We start from the raw sequence: 19,887 nt of genomic DNA, 5'->3' as shown, positions 1-19,887 counted from the left end.
GACTGCCCAGCCCCTCCCCCAGCCCCCAGTGCCCACCTTTCTGGTCTCCATCTCTGTGAATCCGACTATTGCAGGGACCTTCTGTAAGTAGAATCATACAGAATTTGTATGACATCTCTTTTCACTGATCATAATGTCCTCAAGCTTCATCCATGTTGTAGCAGGTGTCAGAATTTCCTTCCCTTTTATGGCTAAATGGTATTCCATCTTATGTATGTACAGAATACATCTTGCTCAGCCATTCTTCTATTAATGAAGACCTGAGATGCTTCTACACTTAGCTATTGTGAATTGCTATGAACATGGGTGTGCAAATATCTCATGAAGACCTTGCTTTCACTTCCTTTGGGGATATACCCAGAGCGGGACTGCTGGATCATATGGCATTTCTATGTTTAATTTTTGAGGCTCCCCCACACTGTTTTCTGTGACAGCTGCACAATTTCCCTTCCCTGCCAGCAGTGCACAGGTGTTCCTATTTCCCCTCGTCCTCTCCAGCACTTGTTATTTTCTGGGTTTTTAAATAGTGTTTGTTCCAATAAGCGTGAGGTGGTAGCTCATTGTGGTTTGATTTGCATCTCCCTATTGCTTAATGGTGTTGAGCATCTTTTCATGTGCTTACTGGTCATTTGAACATCTACTTCAGGGAAAGGTATATTCAAGTCATTTGCCCATTTTGAATTGGGATTTGTTGCTGTTGAGTTTTGTGGGTTCTTTATATATACTGTATACTAATCCCTTACCATATGTGTACATGTGTATGTATGTGTACATATGTTCATATATGTGTATGTAACTTGTAAATACTTGCTCCCATCCGGTGGGTTGCCTCTTCACTGCATTGACCATTCACATTCTTTCATTCTAAGGTATAGTTGATGTACAATATTATTCGTTTCAGGTGTACAACATAGTGATTCGATAACTGTACACACTCTGTCCCCATGTCATGTTATTACGGTGTCGTTGGCTGCGCCCCCAGGCTGAACTTTCCATTCCGCACACCTGCACCTGGGAGCTGCGAGTGTGTCTCGCGAGTGTGTCCCCTCCCCATTGTCGCCCACCCCTCACCCCGCCCCTCTGGCAACCGCCCGTCTCTTTCTGAACACGTACATTCTTTAACGGGCATCTCTTGGGCAGCGCTCTGTGCCAGGCCCCGTGGGCCGAGCCTTCCGTGCGCTCAGCTTCCCTCTGCGCCGACGGGCCTGCGGGAGACCATAGAGTCGGCGGTCCTCCGGCGTCTAGACGCACCGCGGCCGGCGCTTACCGGAAGAGACGTCAGGCGGGCCGGAAGTGAGCCGGGGACGCGGGAGACGCCGCAGGCGAGATGAAGCCGGCGGTGGACGAGATGTTCCCCGAGGGCGCCGGGCCCTACGTGGACCTGGACGAGGTGAGGGGGCGGCCGCGGGCAGGGCGCCGGGGCGGGCGGCGGGGACGGCGGCCTGCGCGGGCCCCACCCCCGTCCGAGCGGGCGCCCCGGGAGCCAGCGTGCGGCGGGCGGGCGCTGCCCTGGGCCGTGGCGTCCTCCAGCCCGCGCGGCTGGCAGCCGGCCTGCGGCTTCTCGGGCCCGGCGAGCGCTACGGACGACAGGCCGGAGTTCGGGCCTGTGCTCGGGGCTTTGCTCCGGGTTGCGTGCTGGCCGGGTGTGAGGGTGGGTCCCCGGCCGTGGGTCCGTGTTGTCCGGCAGGAGGCACGACTGGAGCCAGGCTGGGAAGCCGTCGTCGGGAAAGACGCGGCCGTCGGCCTAGGGAGCCGGGGGAATGGGCGCTTGGCATGTGTGTGTTGCACGGTGACCCTGTTCTCCTGCAGTCGTGCAGGTTACGAAGGGGTCTTGCGTTTTCGTCTCACTGCGTCCTGGCCACGGGGTGATCTCGGCTGATGGCGGTGTTGGTGAGCTGGTAGCGCCGCGGCCCAGCTCGAAGTGTCAGGTCCGCCCCATCGATGTCTGGGCCTCATTTCCCCTTTCTCAAAGCTTAGGGGGATAGACCCTGAGTCCGTGATCCCTGAAATAGAGGCATGGTCGAAGCTGATTGCAGACGCTAAGTGGAATAGAGTCGCGAGTGCCCTGATGGAGGCGCCCTCCCGGCTTTGGGGTGGCCCGGCTCGGGTTTAGGAGAGCAGCTGATTGTGGGCGAATGTTGAAGGCATAGTGTTTGCTAACTAGTCGTGGTGGAAGAGGAAGTCCTGGCAGGAGCCGAGTCCAGCAGGCTGTAAGGTGCCTGAGCTCGGGGAGAGATTGCAGCTGGAAAAGGGGGCGGGGCTGGGTCACCAAGTGGCTTGTAGCTGTGCCGGTCAGGTGAGCTCTGCACCCCACCCTTGAAGCACTGCCAGCGAACCCCAGCTTCTCAGTCCTTTGTTAAAGGCATTTCCCTAAGCAGTGTGGACTCACTTGAGGGCTTTGCTCCAATCTGCTTCCTAGCAGTTCACTCTGGAGAGTTTGGGGATTGGGTTTGGAGGTGGGAGAGTGGAAGGCTGCGAACGGAAGCCTTGAGGAGGGTCTGAACGAAGGCGACACCTGTAGGTGGGAGTCGGGACTCACTCAGCAGAGTCTGTCATTGGAATCTGCAGGGCTTACTTGGCCATGGGGAAGGGGGAGGGAGGTTGAGGAGAGAGGAGAGCATCTTGGGCTTTTCTCCCGGGTTTGGGTTACTGACAACAGCCACGAAGAGGAAGGTGGGAGACATTCATTCAGCTCCAGGGAGCCTGGAGAAGGTAGAGCAGACAGCCTGGGAACGCGGGGGGGTAGCAGCGGGGACCGGTGGGCGGGGGCCTGTGCTCTGCCCTCACTGTGACTCTCACAGACACCCTGAATCCTGAGGGCATCAGATTGCCCCACTTGGGCTGTGGCACGATTTTCCTGCCCCCGAAGTTGTGGCGGTGGGAGGTCCTGTGACCGCACCCCACAGTGCCCCTGGTCAGCAGGTCACTTTCCCAAGGGAAGCAGTTTAAGTCCCAGAAGAAGCAGGGGGAAGTCTGGAGCAGAGAACTCGTCAGGCGCAGTTTTGCACATTTGGGGCCTGGCCTCTGTGGCAACATCGTATAGGGAATTAGAACCTCTACTCCAGGCCTACAGCGACGTGGTGGTGTTCCGGACGACAGCAGGATTCTGTTTCAAAAGTAGGAGGAATCAAGGAGACCTTCAAGATGATGCCTCGGAATGCTGCCCCTCCCACCCACTTCCTTTGCCTGGAACTAAATTTTGACTCCCACCTGGGCACCTTTCCCTCCCTCACCTTCCCCTGCCCTGGAGGGGCGTGGCTTCTCTCGAAAAGAGAGACATATTCTCACCTTTCCTTTCCCAGGCCGGAGGCAGCACCGGGCTCCTGATGGATTTGGCAGCCAATGAAAAGGCAGTTCATGCCGACTTTTTTAACGGTAAGGACGCCGGGATCGGGGGTCCCGGGTCTAATCGAATGTCTCTCTGTGTGTTGTAAGTGGGGTGCTTTGTGATGAGAGTGCTTGGGGTCAGAGGACAGGGAAGCCCAGCTGTGTGCGGTTCTCAGACGCGGCGCGGTGCGTAGGAGGTGACAGCACGGCTGTCAGCGCTGGCCGTCAGCCTTGTTCTTCGGGAGGACAAGTGGCGTAAAATTGCCCCGGTCGTAGTGTGTTTTTACACAAGTAGCGTAAAAATGTCTACTTGCACTCCAGTAGTTGAACTTGAGCTGCAGCCACGCTTTGGACACGGGTGTGGGAGCCCTATCCTGCCTTCTCATCTCTGCTGCATCCTGACAGCTGGTTTCCTTTCCTTTCCTGTGTCCCTGGGCTCTGGTTGGTCGGCTCCCTTAGCACAGCGCCACCGGCTGTCCCCTCCCTTGTCTCTGAGGGCAGGACTCACTAGTATTTAAGAGCTTTAGCGCCAGTTACCAGGCGCGTGGGTGGTAAGCGTGGTGGAAACAGTTGACGTGACACCTTCCCGCGTGTCACGGGGGCATTTCTCTGTGTTCCGACTTCCCAAGGCCTTGTTCCTACAGAATGTACTAATTCACACTAAGGGTTTGAATCGTAAACGGAAACACGAGAGGGATCTTCCTCGGAGGGTTAAGTGTGGTCTTCTCTCCTTGTCACCTTTCTTTCATCTGGGCGCCCGCTGCTCCGAAGACCTTCTGTCGCTAGTTAGTGGCAGCTGGGATGCGATCCGGCCACACTGGTTTGATGCACCAACCCCGCTCCCTCACCCCCACCCCCACCCCCACCTCGGAGTCCGAGGCCGTGGTAGTTTATCTTTTTAGCAAGTTGTCTGAAAAGAGAAGCCAGTCTTCCCGGGGAGTCGGGCCGCTCCCGAGGCAGCATCTGGGCTTCCCCCAGCCGTGAGGACTGGACCCCGTTTCTCTACGCTTTCCAGAGCGCCATGTGAAAGCCCTCGCTCACGTGGGGTGATGTCGGGGGCCCTTACCCCAAGCAGGGTGGGGTGATCCCTGACACCACCCGACCTGCTCCCACATGTGGTGATCTCCTTCAAGGTCCCACGCATCTTGTGGGTTTACAGACAGTTGGCTGTGTTCAAGTTCATGTGGTTTCTAAAAATAGCCCTTTAATTCTGCCAAGGAAGTATCTGGGAGGGACCTGGGCTGCTCTGCCGCGGGAGCACGGAGCGGCATGAGCAGTGTGGCCTCCTCCCTCTGGGCCAGGGCTAGAAAGGGAAGGAGCACAGAAGAGCTCCACGCTGCATCAGCATGCCCCCGACAGCTCGCGAGGTGCACACCGCCCGTCGGGGTGTGGAGGTCCCAAGTGTTACTGCGAGGACGCCGTGAGCGTTTGGATGGGGTTTCTTCTGCGTCCTTCTCGCTGCTCGAGCAGAGGCTCTGTCCTCTTGCCGCCTGGGCTCTAGGATTCAGACCGTGAACAAGGCTTGCCCTCTTCACTCACTGTGTTGCAAAGTAGGGGAGTGTCAGACAAGACGGCACGTAGGGGCGGTCGTGACGGGAGCCAGAGGCGGGTGGCATTGTTTCTGGGAGCACATCAGAGGGCGGTTTATCGGGGGGGGGGGGGTGACACCCCAGCAGAGGTTGGAGGGTGTGACGAGTTAGCTAGGGCTGGGGACAAAGTGCTCGGAGCTGTAGGCCACAGGCCAGCCCAGGTGTGGGCCTGCTCACGTCGGTGCGGTGGGGACACAGCCGGGCAGGAGGTCTCTGGGGCAGCACCTTTCCTGTGACAGCCTGGATGTGTGGAGACGTGGCTGGGGCTTTCCTCTGCCCTCTTTGCAGCTCACTGTTTATCCTGCACCGTTTTGAACGCCCGGTACTACACGGGGCTCTTTGATGTGCTTTCCCCAATGTGACAGCAAGGTGTGCCCCTGGTAGCGGGTTTGGGAAACGCACAGACTCGTAGACGATGACCGCCCATCGCAGCAGGCCGGGCGCTGGGAGTTCGTAGTGCTTCTTCCAGCAGGAAGGGCTCAGACGGTTTCTCCAGACTGCCTTAGAGACAAGCCCTCTGGCATGGCTCAGTGCTTCTAGCACCTTCCTCCCGCCTGCCCTCTGCGTTCCCCCTGCGGTGGGCTCTCACCTCCGCCTGTGTGCGCTTTCTTGATTGTCACCGACACGGGATTAGAGGTGCGTTCTAGACTCCTGTGTCCCCTGGGACTGTCTGACCTTGGGATAAAATGGAGTCGGTCGTGGGGTCCCTTCGATCGTGTACTGTTTTCTCCCTGTTTTGAATGTCTGTGTGATCCATCGTGAAGTTGTTTTCTCAGTTGTTTGCCTCATGTGCCCCATTAATGCGTGGTTTTGTTCGTTTATATAGATTTTGAAGATCTCTTTGATGACGATGATATCCAGTGAGACGCCCTCCGGCAGTGCGTGTGGTCGCGCCCGCGTCACCTAGGGGTGTGGCCGATCTGCTCAGAGGACAGTTTCAGGTGGTTCTAAGGAACGGGTGGACATTACGTGAAATTAGGAGACGGTTGACCAAGAAAGAGGGTGGTTTTAACCATCCGCGTGAGGCCCGCTGATCTCGAAATGTGACCGACTTTTGCCCTTCAATTAAAAAAAAAGAGCTGCCGTCGTTTGCAGGGTGGTTTTCGTTCTTGCAGTTTCCAGCGAATGTTGTAATCCCCAAAAGTCTCTGCGAGCGCGCGTGTGGGCGCAGGTGTGTGTCGGCAAGCCGAGTGAAACACGCTCATCCGCTGAGACGCCCTTCGCGGGAGCGGGTGGGCGTGATGGCTCCCAGCCTGCCGGGTGGCATCCGTGGCTGAAGGGTACGTGGTGCGGGGCACGCCCGGGCCCCCCGACAGCGCGCGGAGACCTTCCTCATCCCGCCCCCGCCCCGCGGGGGGTGCGTGGCACATCCCCCTCTCCCCCCGCCATGGGGCCTCCTGCCCCCGCCTTGCCGCCAGAGCTGCCGCCGTCCCCAGACCCGAGGCTCCGGGTTCGGGATGAGTGGATGATGGCCCCGGAGGAGCTGCCTTCTACGCGAGACATGCGTCCGTCTGTCCATTTTAAGGGAACGTGACACCCGAGGGGCAGAAGAGGGTTTTTACCTTTCTCCCCGGGTCAGCTCGCCACAGATCGTGGCTGTAAAAGTTAAGACTCCTGTTCCAGCGAGGACAGTCTCCTTGACTCAGAGGCGCCCAGGCCGCGGGCCTAAGCAGTGGCGAGGCGGGGCGCCTGCCGACCTCCACCCGGAGAGGGCGCCGAGGGGCGCTACCCGGGGGCCTGTTGGTGGGCGACGTTGCCACCGAAGACACGTGAAGTTCCGAGCCGGAGGAGGTTTCCTCTGGGGGGAGGTTTCCTCGGGGGGGGGGGGGGGGGAGGTTTCCTCGGGAGGAGGTTTTGTCGGGGGGAGGTTTCGTCGGGGGGAGGTTTCCTCGGGGGGGAGGTTTCCTCCGGGAGGAGGTTTCCTGGGGGGGGGGGGAAGGTTTTCTCGGGGGGAGGTTTCCTCGGGAGGAGGAGGTTTCGTCGGGGGGAGGTTTCCTCGGGGGGGAGGTTTCCTCCGGGAGGAGGTTTCCTGGGGGGGGGGGGGGGAAGGTTTTCTCGGGGGGAGGTTTCCTCGGGAGTGCCGAGCGGCTTTCCCTTCGTGCTCCTGCCCTGGGAGGGCGCTGCAGCCCAGTTGTCCAGCAAGCTCCATGGGACCGAAAGGGGGGTGGGGTCACAGCCCAGTGTCCCTGAAAAGACGGACAGACACGGTCTGCTGTGTCGGAAGCTTCAGAGGAAGGGGCCGTCTCTGTGTCAGAGGCTCAACGACAGGCTCCGTCCGCCCCCCCAGCGGGCGGGCTGCACGCTGTGCTTCCAGAGCGGTTTCCCCGAGCCGCGCTCTCAGCTTAACTACGAGCAGTTTTTACCATGTCCCGAGCGGGTTCTGTGGGGAACAACCAGGTGTGTGGGTGAATTCTTTCGTGATCAAGTGGTTCCCCTGCGGCCTCATCCGTTGAGGTTGACGAGAGTCCCGCCAGGCTTGTCCCGCATCCGGTCGGGGCTGCGACTCGGAACGCGGCGGCCCCGCGTTGACCCCTGGGTTGCAGGTCGCCGAGGAGCCGTGCACCCTGCCCAACCAACCCGCTTCTCTTAGGCCTCCGTTCCTCGCCGGCAGACGAGGCCCCTGGTCCCTGAGGCGCCTCCTGGTTCTTGGGTCTCTGCTCTTTAGCAGGAGGGGGTGGCCCCCACCGCAGGCTTCGGGGACCCCACAGGCTGGTCTAGTCCAAGCAGCGCTGTGAATGGTGATGCCCGTGTGTGTGTGTGTGTGTGTGTGTGTTGCACACTTAGGCCTGCTTAAGCGTTTGAGCTGTAGACCACCCTTTCCCTTCACAGAATCTTCGCGGCTTCCCTCGTACCATGAGGCCAAGACACAGCTCTCCCACCTTTTTCCTCCCTCCTCTCGCTGCACCTTGGCCGCCCCCCCCCCCCCAACCGGGGGAGCAGGAAATACCGTAGGAGGCAGACGGCACCTTCTGCTCATTTATGTACTTGTGCTGACCCCTCCGGCCACACTCTTGCCATCGTCAGTCGTACATTTTTATCGCCGGTGACCATCTCTGCCACGTTTACAAAGCCTACTGTGGCCACACGGTTGATCACAGGCCCAGCTGCCAGGAAGTCGTGGAGCATCGAGGGCGAGCACAGCTCAGCGGTACAGCCACTGGGAGAACCGGCGGGGGGCGAGGGAGACTTCTGGGAGCTTGGGCAAGACTCCTCAGGGGAGCAGGACGCCTCGCTGGAGCCCGTGAGAGCAGAAGCAGGGCTTTACCGGCTGGAAGGGCGGGTGAGCTGAGGACAGCTGGCCCCGGGCTCAGGGACCCCGGGCTAGGCCACCTCCCCGCTTCCTCTGCCCTCCAGCTGCTCTGGCCACGGGGAGACACGGCTCTGACGGGCCAGCGCCACCTGTCCCACCATCTCCCTTCTGGGGTTGTGTCCCCGAGAAGGCCTCTGATTGACCCTCCATCCATCCTGCCCCCTGGCCTGTCGGTGGCAGCCGGGCTTCCACTGCGAAAGGAGGTGGCAGCGCCCCTGCTGACCCCCTGGGGTGGGGGGAGCACCTTTCTACGAGGGGAAGGAGTCCAAGGGATGCCCACCTTGGTGGCCGTGGTGGGCTCTTGGGAGAACGTTCTGCTAACGTGGACTCTCTGGGACCCTGCGATCCTGAGCTCCCCGCTTCTTGGACGTGAGAACACGTGTCCATACCCTGTGACCGGCCACGAGGACGTGGGGCCGGCAGGCAGTTGTAGAGCAAAACTGTCCGACTGCCCAGCTGCTTGAGCACTTCTGTCAGGGCCTCTGAAGGAGCCCCTTCCCTTCCCTGCCTTCGGCCTCTGCCTTCTGGCCTCACGCCGGCCTTCACCCTGGCCATCCGTCGGAGCAGGGACCGGCTGGTGGCCTTTGTCGGGACTCTGAATTCTCACACAAACGCCAAGCGGCTGGGCCAGGCGTGCCGCCAAACAAGTCACACTTTTTAAAAAGCAACGTTAGTGATCTTGGAACTCTCGCTGCTGTGAATTCTACCTGGGGCCAAAATGAGAAAGTGCTGAGTTGGGGTGCTCGGCTGAAAGGCCCTCTGTTTCCCAAGAAGCTAAGATAGGCCCTGGGCATCCGGCCTCTCAGGACCCCAGGAGTCCTGGAAGTGAGGCCTCGGCCAAGGGCGAAGACCACTGGATCCCCCACACCCTCTGCCTCCTCCGCGCCCCTCCCCCGGGGGGAGGCACAAGGAGAGGCCACAGCTTCTCCGCGGCCACCTCCACAGGGTCCTCACACGTCCCCCTCCAGCACAGGCCAGCAGGGGGCGTCAGCCGCGGGTGCCTGTGCTGTGTGAATTATCGTCATCCCTGATGAGTCTGAAAATAAACTAAGTGTGACTCTGATGGCTTTTGTCACCGCTGTGTAATTCTGGAGAGGCTCCATGGGATGGCAGGTGCCCTGCGGTCAAGGATGATAATGGGGTGGGGGGGCAAGTCACCTGACCTGCAGGGTGACCACACACTAGAGGGACAGCTTGTCCCTTTGTCCCTGTAATCAAGCCGTGTCTGCCACACAGTAGGTGCTCAATAAATGTCTGTTAAATGTAAACAAATGGCGTCTGTTTTCCACGGTGGCTGCACCAGTTCGCATCCCCAGCAGCCGTGCGCGAGGCTCCCTGTTGACGTCCTCGCCGGCACCCTGCGCCCATCGTTTCTCGTCTTTTTGAGTCTAGCCATTCTGAAGGGTGGGAGGTGGCATCTCATAGTGGTTTTGATTTACGTTTCCCTGGTGACGAGTGATGTTGAGACACACTTTTCACGTGTCTCTCGGCCATCTGAGCATCTTCTTTGGACAAATGTGTGTGCATTCTTCAGTCACCTTGTTGGCATTTTTGGTGTTGAGTCGCACGAGTTCTTTACATATTTTGGATGTTAATCCCTCGTGGGATGTGTCATTTGCAGAGCCTCCCCCGCTCAGTAGTTTGCCCTTTTCAATTTGTGGATAGTGTCCTCCACTGTGCAAACGCTTTTTCTTTCGATGTAGTCCCGGTAGTTTATTTTCACTTTTACTCCCTCTGCCTCAGGAGACACATCCAGAAAAAGAGTTGCTGGGTCTGATGGAGAAATCACTGCCTGTGCTCCCTTCTAGGAGGTGTTTGGTTTCGGGTCTCAATTTAGGTCTTTTATTTTTTTTATTTTTTATTTTTTATTTTTTTTTTAATTTTTTTTTTCAACGTTTATTTATTTTTGGGACAGAGAGAGACAGAGCATGAACGGGGGAGGGGCAGAGAGAGAGGGAGACACAGAATCGGAAGCAGGCTCCAGGCTCTGAGCCATCCACCCAGAGCCTGACGTGGGGCTCGAACTCACGGACCGCGAGATCGTGACCTGGCTGAAGTTGGTCGCTCAACCGACTGCGCCACCCAGGCGCCCCTCAATTTAGGTCTTTAATCCACTTTGGATTTATTTTGGGGAGTAATGAAAGAAAGCGGTCCAGTTTCATTCTTTGGCATGTTGCTGTCCAGTTTTCCCAACACCATTGGTTGACGAGACTGTCTTTATCTCATTGCATATCCTTTCCTCCTTTGTCAGAGATTAATTGACCATACAAACAAGGGTTTATTTCTGGGCCGTATCTCTTCTGTTCCACTGATCCCTGGGTCTGCTTTTGTGCCAGCACCGTACCGAGTAGATGACTGTAGCTTTGCAGTTCACCCCGAAATCTGGGGCTGTGATACCTCCAGCTTTGTTCTTGTTTTTCAAGATTGCTTTGGCTCTTTGGAGTGTTTTGTGGTTTCATGCAAAGTTTAGTGATACTAGTTCTAGTTCTGTGAGAAATGATCCAGTAATTCCACTGCTGGGTATTTACCCAAAGAAAATGAAAACACTGATTCGAGATGATACAGGCATCCCCATGTTTATTACAGCATTATTTGCAATAGTTGAGATATGGAAGCAGCCCAGCTGTTCCCCGGTAGATGCATGGATAAAAAACGTGTGTGTGCGCATGTGTGATGGAATATCACTCGGCCTTGAAAAGGATGAGACCTCGTCATTTGTGACAACACGGGCGGGCCTAGTGTGCATTATGCTGAGTGAGAGAAGTCCCAGACAGAAAAACACCGTATGATTCACGTGTACGTGGAACCTAAACAACAAAGGAGCAAAACAGGAAGAGACCCATAAATGCAGAGAACGCCTGGTGGTTGCCAGAGGGGAGGGGCGGGGCTGGAGAGATGGGCGCAGGGGAGAGGGAGGGCCAGGCTTCCGGTTACGGGCGAAGGAGTCCCGGTGCAGGAGGCCCAGCGCGGGGACCGCAGCCAGTGGCGCTGGAGGAGCCTTGCGCGGTAACCGCCGGGAGCTACGCTCGTGGGAGCACGGCGTCCTGCCCACGCCGTCCGGTCACCGCGTTGTACACCTGAGAGTGACGTGACGTCTTGTGCCAACTACACTCAAGTGAAAGAAATAGTAAACCTAAATAAACAAGGGTATTTGATACGCAAGGGGCTTTGGAAGTAGGCTGGGTCCTGCTGGAGGAGGAATGAACGCAACCTGGAAAGGGTCTGCGCCCAGTGCGCTCACCGCGGCACCTCGTGGGCTTTGAGCGCCCCTCGGGGTAGGGGCACAGCTGCGCACGGCCGGGTTCGGGGGGGGGGGGGGCGGGGAGGGAAGAGGGGGGACGGGGGGGGGGGGACAGGACCTCCATGAACGCCACACGGGGTGTGGGGAAAGGCTGGCACCTGGCGCCAAGGGACCTGGATTTCTGTCCGTCCTCAAGTCACACCCGGCAGACAGGTGTGCCCTGGGAGACCGCCCCCCGCCCCCCCCCCCCCCCCGCCCCAGAGCCCCTGGAGGTGGGACAGGCCAGACCTCACCCGCACCAGACAGGCCCCTCACCCCCAGCAACGTCCAGGCCACACCGACCCTGCCTGGAGACAGGGCCGAAGCCTCTAGAGGCCCGGGCGAGACTATAGGCCATGTATCCCTGGAGCCGGGGCGTATGCCGTGCTTTGCGGGGAGCTCCCCCTTCCTCTCTGGGGGAGCAGGCCTTGTGGCGGCCCTCCCTGTTGCCCACCCCCCTCCCCACCTGGGTGACAGGTCGTGGCCCGGAGGCTGCACGGAGAGAAGACAGACCCCGCAGTCAGTGGGGCCCCAGAGCTGAGCTGCAAGGTCCCGTGGACGCGGATGTCAGTGGGGCCGCTCAGGCCGCGTGTGAGATGCACGACAGAGGAGATCAGGCCTTGGACAGGAGGGACAAGTAGCCGAGCAGCTGTGCGGACAGAGGCAGCGACGGGTCTCCCAGGCCGAGGCTTCCCAAGAGGTGGGGTCCTCCCCCCCCCCCCCCCCCCCCCGCCGCACACGACGCCTATACCTGGGGTCCCAGGGCACCGTGGGATCAGAGCACTTGCAAGGGGCACGGCCCCCAGGGGACAGGGAACCGGGAGGGGGAGGCAGAGAGGGGCAGACAGGGTGGTGGTTACCAGGGTCCCTGGAGCTGCTTCTCCGCTAGTGGTCCCGGGACGACGGAAACCCCCGGGTGGCTGAGCCCGTGAAGGGGGGCGCTGAGAGGAGTCGGGGAGCGAGCTCGCGTTACCGCCGGGATGGCCCCCTGCACGCGTGGCTGGGCCAGCGCCGTGCGAGGGGGTCACGGGAGCGCTGCGTCCCCCGCCCTCGGCTCCCCCCTCTCCCCCCCCCCCCCCCCCCCGAGTGCCCGAGTGCCCGCGAGTCCCGGGCTTCTCCCGCACGAGGGTTTGTGCACCCGGGAGGGCCACACCCTGGTCCTCGCTCTAGGCCTGCGTCCCCTCTCCCCAGAGATCACCACGAGGCCTGGGGACAAGCGGCGAATTTGGAAGGAATCACAGAGCCGCAGGGTCGCAGACGAAGGCCTGAAGGGTCCGTATTCGCCAGCGCGGAGCTCTTGCCCAAAATGGCCCGAGTGCACCCGGCGTTCGAAAACGATGGGCACGGGATACCGAGGAGACAGTCCCCCGAAGGACCGGCGGCGACGGCAGTAAATACTGAAAAGTACCCAAAATCTCGAGAAGTTGGTAAAACGTTGGTTAAGGCAACAGGACATCACTCACTACAGGGGCAAACATTTAAACGTGTTTAGGGGCCCCGGGGAGGCCCAGTCAGATAAGTGTCCGACTTCGGCCCGGGTCATGATCTCACGGTTCGTGGGTTCAAGCCCCGCGTTGGGCTCTGTGCGACAGCTCGGAGCCTGGAGCCTGCTTTGGGTTTCGTGTCTCCCTCTCTCTCTGCCCCTCCCCGTTCTCTCTCTCTCCCTCTCTCTCTCTCTGCCCCTCCCCTGCTCTTTCTCTCCCTCTCTGTGCCCCTCCCCTGTTCTCCCTGTCTCTCTGCCTCCCTCTGCTCTCTCTCTCTCCCTCTCTCTCTCTGCCCTTCCCCTGATCTCTCTGCCCCTCCCCTGCTCTCTCTCCCTCTGCCCCTTCCCTTCTCTCTCTCTTTCTCTGCCCCTCTCCTGCTCTCTCCCTCTCTCTCTCTCTCTCTCTCTCTGCTCCTCCCCTGCTCACTCTCTCTCCCTCTCTCTCTGCCCCTCCCCTGCTCTCCCTCTCTCTCTGCTCCTCACCTGTTCTCTGTCTCTCCCTCTTTCTCTGTCCCTTCTCTGCTCACTCCCTCTCACTCTGCCCCTACCCTGCCCCTGCTTGCTCTGTCTCTCAAAATAAATAAATAAACATTAAAAAAAAGAAAGTCACTTGTGGGTCGGTAGATCGAGCTGTTCCACAGGAAGGGACAAGTGTGGGGCCGGGATGGTTCACTTCAGCTGGCAGGCGTTGGACGGTGTTACTGGTTTTGTCCTGCTTGGTTTCTTCTTCTTCTTTTTACTCTTTCAACTTTAAATTTTGTTTTGCTGAGACTTAATTTATCCTGTCACTAGGAGGGCAGATTTCTGTCCCCAACCGTGCCCAGCGCAGTTAAGTAAATGTTGAGAGAACCTGCTGGCACGTTTGCTGGGACAGGAACGCCACCAAACCTGCCGTGAAAATAACGTCAGGAACAGTTAGCTGTGTTTTTTTTCTTAGCATCCCGTTGCTGATCTTAATAAACCCACAAGATGCCATTCATTGGAAGCCAACTTTGAGCACAGCGTTTATATTCTATTGTTAAGTCCCCAGGACGTCCCAGAGGGCCGTTTGCATGAATAAATGGAAGCCCTCACCCAGACAGGCCCTCCGAGGACAGGAGGCCAGGAGGACGGAGGACAGGAGGACAGGGCTTTGCCCTGGAGGAGCACAGCAAGGCGTCCTTGCTTAGGACACTCAGGCACGGGTGTTGGTTCTCCCCTGTAGCGTGTGTGACGTGGGGAAAGGCTTCCCTGCCACTGTTTCCCATCTACACAAATGAGGGTTAGAGACACTAGCTCCAAAAATTAGTAATTCCTACTTGGCAAAAGATGCCATTAAGCTGCAGACTGAGGAATATTACAGTACGTGAACTGACAGAGGACTCATATTCAAAATATGTAAAGAGCTTCTACAAATCAACAATAAAAACATGAACAACCTAATGAAAAAGTGGGCAAGATATAGGAACAGAACACTTACAAATGGAGCTATGTGAACGGCCAGTGGCCATCTCCTGAAAAGATGTGCAACCTCATCAGTCAGAGAGATGGAGATGGGATGTGATGTCACACTTCCTTGAATGGCCAACGTCCAAAATAGCACATGCGTCAGGGGTCCTCAGGGTGTGGGGCTTCCTCTGGAACTCCCCTGCTGGGGGTACGTGTCAGGCCTGCCACTTTGGGGAGTGGCTCGGCTGTGCCTTAGGAAACTAAGCCTGTGTAGGTGCGCCTGGGTGGCTCGGTCGGTTGAGCGTCCGACTTCGGCTCAGGTCACAATCTCATGGTTCGTGAGTTCAAGCCCTGCATCAGGCTCTGTGCTGACAGCGTGAAGCCTGCTTGGGGTTCTCTCTGCCTCTCTCTACCCCTCCCCATGCGTGCGCAAGCACCCTCTCTCTCTCTCTCAAAATAAATAAATAAAATTTTCAAAAAAGGGTCTCTTGTGGTTTGCCCCCCTCTCTGTTTTTACCTTATTTTCTTTTTCCTTCCTTTCCCCTGTGGTCATCTGTTTTCTTTCTGAGATTCCACAAGTGAGATCATATGATATTTGTCTTTCTCCGACTTACTTCACGCAACATCATACCCTCTAGTTCCATCCACGTTGCCGCACATGGTAAGATTTCCTTCCTTCTGATGGCCGAACAGTATTCCATCGTATGTATATAGCACGTCTTCCTTAGCCATTTTTTGAAGAGAAAAGCGTACTGGTCTGCTCTGGCGGCCACAACAAAGCACCACATGCTAACGCTCCAACAACAGAGATCTGTTTTCTCATGCTCCAGAGGCAGGGAGTCCTGGCTGAGGTGCTGTCAGGCTGATTTCCGCTGAGACCGCTCTTCCTGGCCTGCGGATGGCCGTCTCCTGGCGTCCTCATGTGGCCTCACCCCTGTGGAGGTCTGGTGTCTCCTCCTCTTCCTGTAAGGATGCCAGGCCTGCTGGACGGGGACCCACTCCTGGACCTCACGTGGCCTCAGCTGCACCCTCAAAGGCCCGGTGTCCAGGGCAGTCACACTGGGTGTTGGGCTTCCACTTGTGAGCTCCTGGGGGACATCATTCGGTTCATAACAGGGGTTTTAGAAGGAAAAAAAACCGGTAATACCTGCTTTGCAGAGCTGTTGTAAGGGTTAAACAATCAGATGAGGTAAGACCTGAGCTCGGAGCCCCGCCCACTAAACGAGAGGGAGCTGTCAACCTCACGGTTTGCTCTGGAGGCCAAGTCGTTTTGACCCCATTCTTAGGGACTGTTGACCAGGAACACGTGTGGGTCCTAGCTTGTCCTGCCAGGAAATCAGCGTGGCAGGAAGGAGCACCTTATCAGGTAAAGACTTTGCCTCTGCCTACACTCCTGCTCCAAGAGGGGCTTGCTGTTCACGGGCATTGCCCTCGACTCCAGATCATGGGGGAGATGGTCATCCGACCACATCTGGGTCCGGCCGCCTTAGCCTCTCACCCCTGGAAGCAAAATGCAAGAAACTTGTTAAATCCTAGAACTATGTTCTATGGAGACATGGAAATTTAAGGGACAAGGAAGAAAACAAATAGGTTTATAATTTCTCCCTGCTCCAGATGTCTGTATTCAGAACCTAAATAAGAAGCTTGCTCTAGTCACAGGCAGAAAAAGAAGCTTCAAGAGGTTAATTTATTTTTAAGCAACTTTGTTGCTATATAGTTTACATGCAGTTCAGCGCACCAGTTTTAGGAGTATAGATGATGTTTTGGCAAAGGTGGGCATGCATGTAACTTCTATCACATTCGAGATACGGGACATTTCCATCACCCCCAAACCCAAAACATTCCCTCCTACTCGTCGGAGTCAAACCCCTCCACCCGCAATGTCTGACCTGCTTTCTGTAAATACAGCAAAGCTGTGCTATTCCACATCTCGTACAAACACAGTCATACTCTTGGATCCAGCGTATTTTGCTGAGGTGATGAGGAGATTCATCCGTGCTGACGTGTGTATCGTAGCTCATTCTTCTTTATTGCTTGCTATTCACTGTGCCACTGAATGGATGTACCATAGTTCTTTAACCACGCATCTGTGGCAGACATTTGAATTGTGTGCAGTTTTTAGACACTATGAATACAGTTGGTGTTGGCATTACGTGCAAGTCTTTTGCAGACGTGTTTCCATTTCTCTTTATTAAATATTTAGGAGTAGAATTGCAGGGTCCTATCAGAAATGCATGTTTGGCCTTACGAGAATCTGGTGAATGCTTTTCCAAGGTGGTGGTGTAAGTGTGCATCTCCAGGGGTAATAAACAAGTTCCAGCGATTCCACAGGTTCTCCATCAGAATTTTCCTTCTAGCTACTCAAGCGGACTGTCATAGTAAGTATCACATTGTGGTCTTCATTGCTGTTTCCATGGTGACTTACAATGTTGAATATCTTACTTGTTTATTGGCCATTTGTATATCTTCTTTGGCGCAGGCTCTATCAAAAGGTTTGGCCCCCCTTTTTTGGAGAGTGTATATTGTCTTATTACTGATTTCTGAGAATTCTTGATATAGTTTGCATACAAGTCTACAAGTCTTCTGCCAGATGTGTATGATAAAAATATCTCCCCACCCCCTGTGGCTTGCCCTTGCGTTTTCTTAACGGTGTCTTTTGGAGGAGCAGAAGCTTTACATTTTGATGGGGTCTATTTTTTTTTCTTTCTTTTATTCAATTAGTATTTTGGGGTCTTGCAGTTTTGGCCTACTACAAGTTTGTGAAGATCTTCTATGTTTTTTTCTCTAGAAATTATATTGTTCTACGTCTATGATCCATTTCAAATTAACATTTATGCATGGTAAAGGCCAGAGTTAAGGATCATTTTATATTTTCATATGGATATCTAGTTTGTTCAGCAATTGATAGAAATCAGTTGAAAGTAGGATCCAATAATCAGACTCTTTTGTCGTGATCATTGTTGCTGTATAGTAAGTCTTGAAGTAAGGTAGTATTGGTCCTCCAACTTTATTTTGCTTCTCTGATATTTCGTTGTCTCCTCTGAGTCTTTTGGCTCTCTGTAGAAAATTTAGAGTCAGTTTGTTAATATCCACAAAATAACTAACTGTGATTTTGATTGGATTTGTATTGAACCTATAGATCAAGTTGGAAAAAACTGATGTCTCGACAATCGTGAGTCTTCCTATCCATGAACATGGAATATCCCTCTATCTAGTTCTCCCTTGTTTTCTTTCATCAGAATTTTGTAGTTTTCCTCATATAGATTTTGTACATATTTTGTTAGACATGTCTGAGCATTTCATTTTGGGAGGTGATAATTTAAGCAGTGATAATATAAACAGTGTCTTGATTTCTTTTTTTTAATGTTTATTTTTGAGACAAAGAGAAAGAGACAGAGCATGAGCAGGGGGAGGGGAAGAGAGAGAGGGAAACACAGAATCCAAAGCAGGCTCCAGGCTCCCAGCTGTCAGCACAGAGCCCGACGCAGGACTCAAACTCACGAACCATGAGATCATGCCCTGAACCAAAGTCGGACGCTTAACTGACCCACCCAGGCACCCAACAGTATTTTGTTTTCATTTTTAAATTCCACTTGTTTATTTTTTCCCCTTGTTTATTGCTGGCATGTAGGAAAGAGATTTTATTTTAAATATTAATCTTGTATCCTGCAACCTTGCTGTAACTGCTTATTGGTTCCAAGAGGTTTTTGTTGTTGTTGTTGTTTCTTTTGGATTTTCTACAGATGATTGTGTCATCTGTGAACAAAGTTTTATTTCTTCCTTCCCAATCAGGATGCCTTCTGTTTCCTTTTTTCTTCCCACTTTATTGAATAGCTAGGACTTCCAGTATGATTTTGAAAAGGAATGTTGAGGGGAGACATCCTTGTCTTGCTCCTGATCCAGGTGTGAAGGTTTCACATTTCGCACACCATTAGGTATGATGTCAGCTCTCAGTTCCTTGTAGATGTTCTCTATCAGGTTGAGGAAGTTCCTGTCATCCCTAATTTATGGATGGTTTTTATCATAAATGGATGTTTGATTATGACAAATGCTTTTATCATGTAGAAAAATGTGGTCACATGATTTTTATTCTTTAGACTGTTGTGTGATAGATTATATTATTTGACTTAAAATGTTTAATTAGCCTTCCATACCTGGGATAAATCCCACTCGGTCATGGTGCATAATTATTTTTGTACGTTATTGAATCAGTTTGCTAATATTTTGTTGAGGATTTTGTGTCTTTGTTCGTGAGAGAAATTGGTCTGGACTTTTCTTGTGATGTCTTCATCTGGTTTTGGTATAGGGCAATTCTGGCCTCATGTGTGAGTTAGGAAGTATCTGTCTGCTTCTATTATCTGAGAGAGATTATAGATAATTGCTACGATTTATTCATCAGTGGACTCATCTGAGTTTGATGCTTTCTGTTTTGGAGGGTTATCAATTATTGCTTTTAATTTCTTTAAAAGATATAGGCATGTCCAGATTTAATTCCAGGATTGTATATTTCATTAGGTTACCAAATTATTGTTTTAGTTTTCTTTCATTATCCTTGTAATGTTCATGGATCTGTAGTCATGTCCTCTTTGTCATTTCTCATATTAATAATATTTTGTTGTTTCTGTTTTTCTTAGTCTGGCTAACGGCTTATCAATTTTATTGATCTTTTTAAAGTGACACTGTTTGATTTCGTTGATTTTTCTCTCTTGTTTTTCTGTTTTTAATTAATTCCCACTTCAATATTTATTCTTTTTTCCCTGCTGCTTCCTTTGGATTTCATTAGCTCTGTTTTTCTAGGATGGAACCTTCGATAATTGACTGCAGAGCTTTCTCATATCGTGACATGTGAATCCAGGGCTGTCATTTCCCCTGAGCACTGCTTTTACTGCACCCCACAAGTTCTGATGAGTTGTGTTTTTATTTTCACTTCGTTCCAAAACATACTTAAATTTCTTTTGAGATTTTTTTCTTTGACCCTTGTGTTATTTAGAAGTGTGTTCAGTATCTGTGTATTTGGGGATTTTCTAGCTATCTTTCTGTTATTGATTTCTCATTTGTTCTGTTGGGATCTGAGAGGAGACATTGTATGATTTCTGTTATCTTAAATTTATTAAGATGTGTTTTATAGACCAGAATGTAGTCTCTCTTGGTGAATGTTCCAAGCAAGTTTGTGAATTACGTGCCTTTTACTGTTGTTGGGGGAAGTAATCCATAGATGTCCATTATATCCAATTGGTTGATAGTCTTGTTGAGTTCAACCATGTCCTTACTAATTTTCTGCTAGTTGGATCTGTCCATTTTTGAAAGAGGGGTGTTAAAGTCTCCAACTATAATAATAATGGATTTATCTATTTCTCCTGGAAGTTCTACCAACTTTTCCCTCATACAGTCTGATGCTCCGTTGTTTGTTTCCTGAGACTGATATGGGGCTCGATCTCACAACCATGAGGTCATGGTTGAGCCAAAATCA

The 19,887-nt window shown here is 53.8% G+C and overlaps 1 protein-coding gene across 1 annotated transcript; it reads left to right on the top strand.

The window, feature by feature from the left end:
• The first annotated feature begins 1,251 nt into the window (after positions 1-1,251).
• Positions 1,252-6,010, top strand: COPS9 (COP9 signalosome subunit 9). The gene is made up of 3 exons (XM_027046070.2): positions 1,252-1,390; positions 3,303-3,375; positions 5,743-6,010. Exons 1-3 carry the CDS (start codon positions 1,328-1,330, stop codon positions 5,778-5,780), a joined length of 174 nt encoding a protein of 57 aa, XP_026901871.1. The 5' UTR covers positions 1,252-1,327; the 3' UTR covers positions 5,781-6,010.
• The last annotated feature ends 13,877 nt before the right edge of the window (positions 6,011-19,887 follow it).

This window comes from Acinonyx jubatus, chromosome C1, assembly GCF_027475565.1.
Source record: "Acinonyx jubatus isolate Ajub_Pintada_27869175 chromosome C1, VMU_Ajub_asm_v1.0, whole genome shotgun sequence".
NCBI classification, from domain to species: domain Eukaryota; kingdom Metazoa; phylum Chordata; class Mammalia; order Carnivora; family Felidae; genus Acinonyx; species Acinonyx jubatus.
Note: the sequence above shows the minus strand (reverse complement) of the source record. Positions and strands in the feature narration are given on the sequence as shown.